The 12,239-nt window shown below is 42.6% G+C and overlaps 1 protein-coding gene across 5 annotated transcripts in view; it reads left to right on the forward strand.

Annotated features, from left to right (window-relative positions):
* Nucleotides 1-1,654: 1,654 nt before the first annotated feature.
* CCDC170 (coiled-coil domain containing 170) overlaps nucleotides 1,655-12,239 on the forward strand; it is an 88,810-nt gene continuing 78,225 nt past the window's right edge. The window contains exon 1 of one of the 5 annotated variants that reach the window (XM_043888313.1): nucleotides 1,655-2,007. In XM_043888313.1, the coding sequence (XP_043744248.1) occupies nucleotides 1,933-2,007 (75 nt within the window). In that variant the 5' untranslated portion in view covers nucleotides 1,655-1,932. The other 4 variants (XM_043888310.1, XM_043888315.1, XM_043888316.1 and 1 more) reach the window with 4 other exon arrangements.

The following is a 12,239-nucleotide window of genomic DNA, read 5'->3' on the forward strand; positions in this document are numbered from 1 at the left end:
ATTCTATTTTCCCCCAGCTTCATCAAGATATAATTGACAAAACTGTAAGATAAAGTGTGCACAGTGATGACCTGATGTAAGTATATGTTGTAAAAGGATTTCTCCCATCCTTTTAACTAACACATTCATCACCAACACTGATTTTTTAAAATAAATTTATTTTGTATTGGGGCATAGCCGATGAACAATGTTGTGATAGTTTTCGGTGAACAGCGAAGGGACTCAGCCACACGTATACATGTATCCATTCTCCCCCCAGCACCCGCTCCCATCCAGGCTGCCGCATGACATTGAGCAGAGTTCCATGTGTTGCTATAGAGTAGGTTCTTGGTGACCAACACTGATTTTTAAAGACTGTGTAAATTCATATCTTCTGGTGTGATGAAGAAGAGTTACAAGTTTGACCAGAGTGACCAGAATTAGGCTTTATGAAGTTGAACTCTGCAACAATTAGATGTAAATAGAGAAGGGACTTTCTCAGCTCCTCTTCCAGTTGCCTTGAGGTTGTGTCAGCTTTTGTGTTTCCTTGGGCAGTGTCATTTCACTGAAAATTTGACAAGTGTGTAGTAATTGTACTGCAAGGAAAAACTGCAACTGAAAAGAATGTTTACTACAAACTATACTATTAAGAGGAGAGTTCTGACAGCTTTAGTTTCCATTAAAGGATTTTGTTTTTTCATGTTGCTTCCAGTGAAAGCATTGTGGTCATCCTGGATTGGACAGGTGACAGTTATTACTACAAAATCAAAAGACATCATCTGAGGCCAAGAAGTTCTCAGAGATAATAATGAATGCATGGAGGATGGTTGGATGGAATCCAAGAAGAGTTGCCATATCTTTGATTTCATTTAATTTTAGAAGCGCACACAGGGAGTTCTACCAAGGGCCTTCAAGTGGGGTGAATGTGGGTTTCATTTGAGGTTCTGCTACAAACAGTGGAACCTAAGGCAGGTGACTCCCCTTCTCTGTGCTTTAAAGTCTGGGGTCTGATCTTCATTCTGCCACTGACCAGCTGTATACACTCTTGGACAATTTATTTCATTTCCCCGTGATTGTTTCCTCAGCTTAAAAATGGATTATTCTAACATCCACTTCATAATCTTGTTTTTACTAATGAGATCATACTTGGAAAGCACTTAGAACAGCTCTTGAGAGGACACAAGTAACTTTTATAACTAGAAGCTGTGGCTGTTACCAACACTAGTCTTGCTATTATTTATATTTCCCTGCAGGGTTGTTGAGAAGGTTAAATGAAAGCACTGCTCACCAGGACAGACTACATGATTTGCATGTCCCAGCAGAAAAGTCAAATGTAGGGCCCTCTGTTCAGAAATCACTAAGAATTTCAAGAGTGGAGTTAAAACAAGCGCAGGGCCTGTGCAACTGCACGGATTGCACACCCAGGCGGCGGCGGCCGGGGCGCTGGAAGAAGCAGAACTGTTGGCACACAGTGGGCGCTAAATAAATGCTCATGCACCTTCAGGACAGCGCACGCCGCCAGCACGGTTACCACGGACCCCTCCCCCGCCCCTGTCCCCTCGCTGTCACTAGTCCCTGACCCGAGGACAAGACCCGGAACTGCGCCCGCGCGGGAGCCCGGCGGTGAGGACCGACCTCCGGCCCCGCCGGCCCCGGTGGCTCTGGCCTGGCCGAGCCTCCGCCTGGCCGGATGGGGCCGCTCGGCCGCCGCGCCGCACCGCCCCCCGGGACAACTTGGGGAGGATCAGGGTCTGCCCGGCGCCCCCCGGGCGCGTCTCGGGGGCCCGGACGCCTCGCAGCCCGGCCGAGGATTCCGGGTCCCGCGGGCGCCGCCAGCGTCCGGGGCCCCGCCGGCCCGCCGCAGTGTTTACCGGTTGCCCGAGGAGACGCGCCCGCGCGCACCGCCGGCTCCCGCGCCCGCCGGTCCAAGCGCGCCGCGGGACCCCGGCCGCCATGAGCTCCTCCGGCCCGCGGCGCCCGCCGCCCACCGGCCCCGCCGCCTTCGGCGCCTCGCCGCCCGCGCCCGAGGTACCGTCGCAGCCCACGGGCGCGCGCCTGGGCGGCGCCGGCGGTCGGTCTCTGCTGGGGAGGGCGCCGGGGAGGCTCGGCTCGGGCTGCGCGCGGCGCTCCTCGCCGGCGAGCTCTCCTCTCGGTAGCCCGGGTGGATCGTGGTGGGAACGTCCCCGCGTCGAAGAGGGACTTGGCAGTGCCAGCGACCGGCGAATTTGAGGAAGTGAGGGGGCAGGTCGTGAGTTTGTGAAACGCGGCTGAACTTGAGGTTGTACCAAGTCGCGTCTCTTGGTCATCCACATGGGTGACATTCTCAAAACGGTGTATCTGGCTCCTGTAGACCCTCCCCGAACCCTCTCCCCCGGCGCCAAGAATTTCTTGCTTTTATCTTAAACTCCTTAGCTACTGAGAGACGTGGCTCAGAGCAGTTTCTTCAAAACCGGAGGTGGTAAGGTTAATACTACAGTCTTGAGGGAAGTCGCTGCTCTTTTCGTTGCTAATCATTTCAGAAACGGTCATTCCGTTGTCGGATCCATTTACGCGTCTTTTCCCAGGTGGGCTTCGCGGACTTGCCGGCTCAGCCTGGGTTAAGTGTCCCCTGCTGGACCCCGCGCAGGGGCCCACCCGGCAGAGCGTGTGTCAGAGGTTCCCCACGAGGGGGAACTCTATTCAGTCGAACTGCTTGCTGACCCCAGAGGTGTACTCAGCTCAGCTGACCACAAAAATCCCTGGGGCACGCTCTTAACAATTCAAAACTTGGGCTGGATTCTCAAGCTGTAGGGAATTCTAACATTCAGCAGCTTTGATGGCTGCCTTTATATCTGACCAGATAGTGCCTTCCTTCTATTTAGATTTTTTTGATTCTTGATGTATTTGTGGAAAACTAGTGCCATCTTGTACAAATAAAGTTAGTTTTTCTTCCACTAGAAAATTTACATATTTTGTCCCTCTCTTGTATCCTTTGTGCGTTAAGAATATTAGCCCGTGCATAAGTATGTAGAGTTTTTGTACTGCTTACATTTGCTTGAGGGAACAAATTGAAAGTAAATTACAGACCTCATGGCCCTTCATCCCTGAAAAATACTCTGGTGTGAGTCTCCTAAGAACAAGGGAATTTTCTAACCAAAACACAATGATCAAGTTCAGTGTGTTTAACATCCTTATAATAATATTATATAACGCCCACTATCTGCTATTTTGCCAGTTGTCCCAATAATGCCATTTACTGCAAATTTTTTTTTTTTTTCATTTCAGGATCACACATTGAACTTAGCTTTATCTTTGGTCTCTGTAAACCTGGAACAGTTCCTCGGTCTTTCTTTGTCTTCGGTGATATTTTTGCAGAATCTAGGTCACTTGTTCTGTAAAATAGGTTTATCAGATTGTTCTTCATGATGAGATTTTTGGTAGGAATACTATCTAAGTGATGTGTCTCAGTTCATCAGAGCGGGAGGTACATGGTGTCAGTTTGTCCCACTATTGATGATGTTCCTAATTGGTGGCATCTGCCCATTTTCTACTGTAAAGGTGGAAAAAATAATTACGTTTTAGTAATAAATAAATGATCATATTGAATGATCCTACTGATTTATACTGAGATTTTTAGGGTAAATTTTACCACATACATAAAGGAAAATATCCACCAAGACCAAGACTTTTAAAAAAATTATTTTTAGCTGCTCGGGGGCTTCGTTGTTGCTCTCGGGCTTTCTGTGGTTTTGGAGAGCCAGACTACTTTCAAGTCTGGGTGCATGGGCTTCTCATCGCGGTGACTTCTCTTGTTGTGGTTCCTGGGCTCTAGGAGAGCAAGATTAGCAGTTGTGACTCACAGGCTTAGTCGCCTATGGCATGTGGGATCTTCCGGAACTAGGGATCGAACTGGTGTCCCCTGGATTGCAAGGCAGATTCTTAACCACAGGACCACTGGGGAAGCCCCCAAGCCCAAGACGTTTATTGACCCGAAAGACCTAAATTTTATTGAGAAGCTACTGTAATTACTTTTTCAGTTTCCAAAATACTTATCTGAGACAATCTTACAACTCAGATAGGCAGGGCAGGAATTTCCCATTATACACAAGATATAGCTTGTTCAGTTAGCAAATAATGGAACAGTTTAAATATCTTTCTTTTTGAAGTTTACTGCTTTCTCTGCCATACCATTATGCACTGAAAAACAGATTAAAATACTAAGTGGGGATAATAACCAAGTGTATGAGGAAGTAGAATACTGCAGGGACTAGAAGTATTAGCTATGAGTTCAGGCAGTCCTGATTACACCACTTAACTGTGACACTTTGAGCACAAAAAAACAATGACAATGTCCCAGAACTTAGTTTCTTCATCTGCAACATGGGATCATAAAGCTTATGACATAGTGTGGTTTAGGGATTCACAGTCAATATATGTAACGCTGCCAACGGGGTGACTGAATACATCACTGTTGGGAATTTGAGCAAGTTGCTTTCCTCTTTGTGAAACAAGAGTGAGTTAGAATAGCGGCCCGATGGAGTTGTTATCAGAAGCAAAGGTAAATAGCAACACGGCCTATCAGCAGCTATAGTTCTTCAAAGGAAAGAGGACTTAAACTGGTCATGTATAATTATGAAAGAAGTAAAGTCAGTTTTTCTTTATTTCCCCACCATTTCAAACATTTAAAAAGTTATGGTAAAATACACATAACATAAAATTTACTGTCTTAGCAAAATTTAAGTGTACAGTTCAGTGGCCTTAAGTACAGTTGCTTTATTGTACAACTATCATCACCGTCTATCTCTGAAACTCTTTTCATCTTTAAAACTGAAATTCTGTGCACACTTAACAGTAACTCCCCATGCCCTCCTCTCCCCAGCTCCTGGCAACCACCATTCTTTTTCTGTGTCTGAATTTGATTGCTCTGGGCACCTCGTTTAAGTGAAATCATACTGTATTCATCCTTTTGTGACTGGTTTGTTTCACTTAGCTTAGTACCCTTGAGGTTCATTCATTCATCCATGCTGTATTATTAATAGTACGTGCATTAGAACTTCTCCCCTTTTGAAGGCAGAATGATATTCCATTGCATGTATATGTCATGTTTTGCTTATCCATTCTTCTGTACAAAGACACTTAGACTATATTGTGAATAATGCTACTATGACTATGGGCATACAACAGATCTTCAAGATCTTCCTTTCAGTTATTTTGAGTATAAGAATTGTAATTGCTGGATTATGTAGTATTTCAATTTTCAATTTTTTATAAAGTTTTTTCTTTTTGATATTTATTTATTTGGCTGCACTGGATCTCAGTTGCAGGTTTCAGTATCTTTAATTGTGGCATGCAAACTCTTAGCTGTGGTCTGTGAATCTAGTTCCCTGACCAGGGATCGAACCTGGGCCCTCTGAATTGGGAGTGCCAGTCTTAGCCACTAGACCACCAGCAAGGTCCCCAATTTTCATTTTTTTTGAGGAACTGCCTTACTGTTTTCCATAGTAACTGCACCATTTTACATTCTTATCAGCAATGCACAGATGTTCCAATTTCTCCACATCCTTGTCCATACTTGTATTTTCCCTTCCTTCCTTTTTCACATCCTCACTCTCTCTTTCCTTCCCTCCCATCCTCCTTCCTTCCTTCCTTTCTTTCACCCACTCTTTTTTTCCCCCATGTAGTCAGCCTAGTGGGTGTGAAGTAGTAACCATTTCCACTTTATTCCATTTCCTTTCTCTTTGATTTGTTCTGTTCTTTTTTGTTTTCTCCTCCTTTTAATCAAACTCAAATTAAGAAAAGATCTGACTCTAATCAAATGTCTTCATGTGAATTTAAGTCAGAAGCCTTGGTATTCTAGGTATAAAGGAAAACAACCTGAAGCCTCCCACAAAGGTAAGAAATGAGAAAGAAAGAAAGAGAAAAAGCAAAGTAAAAGAAAAAAAGACGATGAAAAGAAATACAAATATATCAGTAATTATAATAAGTGTAAATGGATTAAATGCTCAGTTAACCAATAAAATTGTCAAAGAATTTTTTTTTTTAAATTCAGGTGTGTGCTATTTATGAAAGACATATTTAAACAAAAGTATATGGGAAGATTGAAAGCAACATGTTTGAAAAGATTTACCAGACACATAGTAAGCACAGGAAACCTTACTGGATATAATAATATTACACAGAATACTTTTAAAGCAAAAAAGCATTACTAGAGGTAAAGAAAGTCACAATGATGATACAAATTATATCACTGCCACATAATAATAAAAATTATTTATCAGAAAAAGTTACAACAATTCTAAATGTATATGCATAATAAAATGGCCTCAAAACATATAAATCCAAAATAGACAGAAGCAAAAATCTCTGAGAAGACGTAGGCAAATCTACCCCTACAGTAGAACAATTTTAATATACCTTTGTATGTATCTGAGAGATCCACCAGACAAAAATTTGGTAAGGGAACTATTAAAAAGCTAAAAATACAAAAATGTTTAAGTCATTATGAAGAAGAATAAAAGGATATAAAATATTTGGGCTATATATGGCTGTAGAAGTTAACCAGATGGCTTTTTTTCTTTGCCCAAGGGAATAAATACCTTTTTGGACTATGAAACAACCAATTGGACCATGTCCTAGAAAGTGTATTGGTAGAGATTGAACTAGATAAGTAATTAAATGTTTTTTCTTCTTTCAAATAAAAAAGGGCTTTATACAATTAAAAATTATTGATAACAATCTGATTATGAGTTCAGCTCAGTTCAGTCGCTCCGTTGTGTCTGACTCTTTTCAACCCCATGGACTGTAGCATACCAGGCTTCACCATCCATCACCAACTCTCAGAGCTTGCTCAAACTCATGTCCATCAAGTCAGTGATGCCATCCAACCATCTCATCCTCTATCATCCCCTTCTCCTCCTGCCCTCAATCTTTCCCAGCATCAGGGTCTTTTCAAATGAGTCAGCTCTTCGCATCAGGTGGCCAAAGTATTGGAGCTTCAGCTTCAGCATCAGTCCTTCCAATGAATATTCAGGACTGATGTCCTTTGGGATTGACTGGTTGGATCTCCTTGCAGTCCAAGGGACTCTCAAGAGGCTTCTCCAACACCACAGTTCAAAAGCATCAATTCTTCGGTGCTCAGCTTTCTTCACAGTCCAACTTTTACATGATTACTGGAAAAACCATAGCTTTGACTAGCCTGATCTTTGTCAGCAAAGAAATGTCTCTGCATTTTAATATTCTGTCCAGGTTGGTCATAGCTTTTCTTCCAAGGAGCAAGTGTCTTTTAATTTCATGGCTGCAGTGACCATCTGCAGTGGTTTTGGAGCCCCCCAAAATGAAGTCTGTCACTGTTTCCACTGTTTCCCTATCTATTTGCCATGAAGTGGTGGGACCACATGCCATGATCTTCGGTTTTTGAATGTTGAGTTTTAAGCCAGCTTTTTCACGTTAGACAAACCCACCTTGAAGGATTTTCTGTTAAATAATTGGCCAATACTCTTCAAAAGTGTCAAGGTCATGATTGGCAGAGACTAAGGAAATGCTGGGCTGGAAGAAGCACAAGCTGGAATCAAGGTTGCCGGGAGAAATATCAATAACCTCAGGTATGCAGATGACACCACCCTTATGGCAGAAAGTGAAGAAGAACTCAAAAGCCTCTTGATGAAAGTGAAAGAGGAGAGTGAAAAAGTTGGCTTAAAACTCAACATTCAGAAAACGAAGATCATGGCATCTGGTCCCATCACCTCATGGGAAATAGATGGGGAAACAGTGTCAGACTTAATTTTTTTGGGCTCCAAAATCACTGCAGATGGTGACTGCAGCCATGAAATTAAAAGACGCTTTCTCCTTGGAAGGAAAGTTATGACCAACCTAGATAGCATGTTAAAAAGCAGAGACATTACTTTGCCAACAAAGGTCCGTCTAGTCAAGACTATGGCTTTTCCAGTGGTCATGTATGGATGTGAGAGTTGGACTGTGAAGAAAGCTGAGCACCGAAGACTTGATGCTTTTGAACTGTGGTGTTGGAGAAGACTCTTGAGAGTCCCTTGGACTGCAAGGAGATCCAACTAGTCCATCCTAAAGGAGATGAGTTCTGGGTGTTCATTGGAAGGACTGATGCTGAAGCTGAAACTCTAGTACTTTGGCCACGTCATGTGAAGAGTTGACTCATTGGAAAAGACCCTGATGCTGGGAGGGATTGGGGGCAGGAGGAGGAGGGGACGACAGAGGATGAGATGGCTGGATGGCATCACCGACTCAATGGACATGAGTTTGAGTAAACTCCGGGTGTTGGTGATGGACAGGGAGGCCTGGCGTGCTGCGATTCGTGGGATCGCAAAGAGTCGGACACAACTGAGTGACTGAACTGAGCTGAAGGAGACAAGACAGCTAGAAGCAATGTGAGAGCCTGGGTTGACCCCTGGACCAGAAAAAGGACATTATTAGAAAACTCGCGAACTTTGAATAAGATCTGAGGTTTAGTTAATAGTATTATAGCAAAGTTAATTCCCTGGCTTTAACATGCCTCAGATATGTAAATAGTTAACATTAGGGGAAGTTGAGTAAAGGGTACACAGAATCTTTCTGTTCTAATCTTGCAACCTTTTTCTGGGTCTAAAATAACTTCAGAATGAAAAGTTTAAAAAATGAATGACAAGCAGTTAATTCTTTTGTATATCCAAGTTTAAAACTGCAACACTTAGTTTCTCTTGATATCTAATTATTCTTGGACCACCTGGCTGAGGGGAAACACTCAAATAACAGGTGGATAAAAGAACTTTTTGAACACCAAGCAGAGAGCACCATTGATTTTCCTTTCGTATTTCAAAAAGGTGTTGTGAATCTTTACTTAAAGTGCAATGTACAGGATATTTGAAACAATAGTGAGTGCTTCTTGGTTTGCACTTGAATTAAGTTGACTAATTATAAAGACTTACTTTTTCTGTGTTCAAGGACAATTTAAAATTTTAATTGAAAAAGGGAGTAACATTTGCTGTACTTAGAATTATTTATGCTAGGTTCTTTCCCCAAGATTTCTTTTTACTTTGTTTCGCTTCCAATTTTTTTCCTTTGAAATTGGTGCTTTGGTGGCTTTGATCTAAGGCAGAGAAGTTCAAAGGCATCGCCGAGGTGGACCAGCAGCCCTCTTCTCTTTCTCTTATTGATACCAGCACTACAATTGATTATGGCTTCTATCTCTACATGTTAGATAGTGCTTGAATAAAATATTTTAAATATTGCTAGTAAAAGGAAATATATGAATTCTCTTTCTGAGTAACTGAACTAACTTCCTTTTTGTTGACTAAATTTATTCTTATGCTGTCCCTCCTGACTCTTCCGCGTTAGCTTTGTACGGAAACATATTTTTCAGCATTTCTAGGTCATCATTATCTAATCTCAATGTCAGTGCAAAGGGGAACAATGTCAAGACCCGACTAGTTGTCACATTTCCACTAAAGTCTTTTCTACTTCAGGGTAAATGAAATGGATAGAGTGGAGAAGCAAAAAGGAAGTCTTGATGTTGAAATTTTGTGACTATTTAGTAAGCAGAAATGAGAATGTGGGAGGAAACCTGAACCAAAAAAACTCTGCTTGGTGAATCATACATAGATTGAGTCACCCATGTGGTGAATGTTTTTTGAGTCTCAGGGCACCAAAGATAGGGAAATTCTTTGCTTCAGCAGTTAAAAAGTGAGCGTCAATTCTAAAACAGGTGCTGTTTTAGATAAGGTCCCACTCTCATAAACGGTACATTTTAGTGGGGGGAAATAGATAACAAAAATAAACAAATGGATAAACAAGGTAATTTCAAAGTGTGGTTAACACTAAAGGGGGATCAGAGGATCAAGACTGACGGGTGTAGAGGGTCGGCTTTGGATAGGGTGGGCCCAGATGACTCGCCCAGGAGATGACATGTGTGCTGAGTTGTCAGTGATGCTGGGAGGGAGTGTTTTTAGAAATAGCTTCCCTAGGGGAAGTGTGTTTAGAAAGAGTGCACTACCATGTGTAAAATAGGTAGCTAGTGGGAACCTGCTGTATACACAGGAAGCTCAGCTCAGTTCTCTGTGTGAACGAAAGGGAGGAGGTCCAAGGTTTGGGGAGACATATGTATCCATATGACTGATTCACTTTGTCGTACACAGAAACTAACACGATATTGTAAAGCAACTATGCCCCAATTTAAAAAAGAATACAGTTGGTGGCAAGTCCCTCAGTTTGGGTGTGTCTCATGATTCCTCATCCTTAGATTCAAGTTAATCACTTTTGGCATTTATCAGTGAACCTATATGAGAGATGGTGTGAATCTCAGAGCATCATGCCAGGAGCCATATGTCAGTTTATCTCACTGTTGATGTTATAAAAGAAAAAGAAAGGCTGAGAACTGGATTCAACAGATTAACAATAGCTGATAATACATGCGATACATTTTTAATTGCTCTAAGGAATGTTATTGAGATAATTGGTGAATAGTATGGTGTCATCATTAAATTTCTTGAATTTCACAGCCGTATGCAAAGGAATGTCCTTGTCCTTAGAAATACAGGCTGAAGTATGTAGGGGTTGAAGGCTGTGATGTCTGCAAATTACTCACAAATGACTCAGCTGTCGTGATTGTAATGGACAGAGAGAAAAGACTAGATCAAATGTGATGAAATGTTGTCACCGTTGGTGAATCTAAGTGTGGCATATACTTGATTATTCTTGCAACTTTTCTGTAAGATTGAAATAAAGCTCTAAAGAAATTATGTACCTGTAATCAATAGTGAAGAGGAACTAAAAAGCCTCTTGATGAAAGTGAAAGAGGAGAGTGAAAGAGAAAAAGTTGGCTTAAAGCTTAACATTCAGAAAACTAAGATCATGGCATCTGGTCCCATCACCTCATGGGAAATAGATGGGGAGATAGTGGAAACAGTGTCAGACTTTATTTTTTTGGGCTCCAAAATCACTGCAGTTGGTGACTGCAGCCATGAAATTAAAAGACGCTTACTCCTTGGAAGGAAAGTTATGACCAACCTAGATAGCATGTTAAAAAGCAGAGACATTACTTTGCCAGCAAAGGTCTGTCTAGTCAAGGCTATGGTTTTTCCAGTGGTCATGTATGGATGTGAGAGTTGGACTGTGAAGAAAGCTGAGCGCTGAAGACTTGATGCTTTTGAACTGTGGTGTTGGAGAAGACTCTTGAGAGTCCCTTGGACTGCAAGGAGATCCAACTAGTCCATCCTAAAGGAGATGAGTTCTGGGTGTTCATTGGAAGGACTAATGCTGAAGCTGAAACTCTAGTACTTTGGCCACGTCATGTGAAGAGTTGACTCATTGGAAAAGACCCTGATGCTGGGAGGGATTGGGGGCAGGAGGAGGAGGGGGACGACAGAGGATGAGATGGCTGGATGGCATCACCGACTCAATGGGCATGAGTTTGAGTAAGCTCCGGGAGTCGGTGATGGACAAGGAGGCCTGGCGTGCTGCGATTCATGGGGTTGCAAAGAGTCGGACATGACTGAGCGACTGAACTGAACTGAACTGAACTGAATGAATTGAGATATTATGTAGAAGATGCTCTTTCTAACTATCGAGCTCACAGTAGAGTAAATAATAAATGGGGTAGTAAATAAAGGTTTGGAAAAGGAAGAAGGCAAACATGGCTGGAGTAAAGATATGGTGTCAGATAAGGCTCTAGAAGGAAAGACAAGCAATTACGGGAGGTGCAGGGATGGGGCAGGGGGAGAGCTGGGGTAGGGGAAGCTTTGCTGAAGTTATTGAGGCCAATGATGGTGCTGGTAGGGAGATGACATTGACTTTGGAGTACCAACAGGACCCATAGGTGATGTTCAGTGGCGGTTGGAAGCATGAATCTCTAGCTAGAGATGCAGATTGGGGAGCCATCAATTACTGAAGATGGTTGAAATCTCAGGAGAGCATGAAGTAGACTAGTGAAGGTGTCCTCTGTGGTGAAGAAAAAGGATTGATGATGAAGTCCAGAGAGTCGTAGGTTACCAAGTGGGTCAAGGAGGATGAGCTGCAGGAGGTACTGAGAGAGGAGGGCCAGATGAGCAGAGAATGGAAAGCTGCTTAGCAGAGTGGTGGTCATGGCTCCCTCCAGTTCTCCTTTTTCCATATATTGGAGCACCCTTTCCCTGGGTTTACTTAGAATTGACAGAATTTGGGGAATAGCTGCCCAAAACAGTGATTATGGTTTTGTCCATATTGATTATTAAATGTTTGATTCTGATAGTAATTAGCTAAGTATGTTAAGGCCATTTCTGGACCAGGGTTTAAAAACC

Source organism: Cervus elaphus, chromosome 26, assembly GCF_910594005.1.
Source record: "Cervus elaphus chromosome 26, mCerEla1.1, whole genome shotgun sequence".
Classification (NCBI taxonomy): Eukaryota; Metazoa; Chordata; class Mammalia; order Artiodactyla; family Cervidae; genus Cervus; species Cervus elaphus.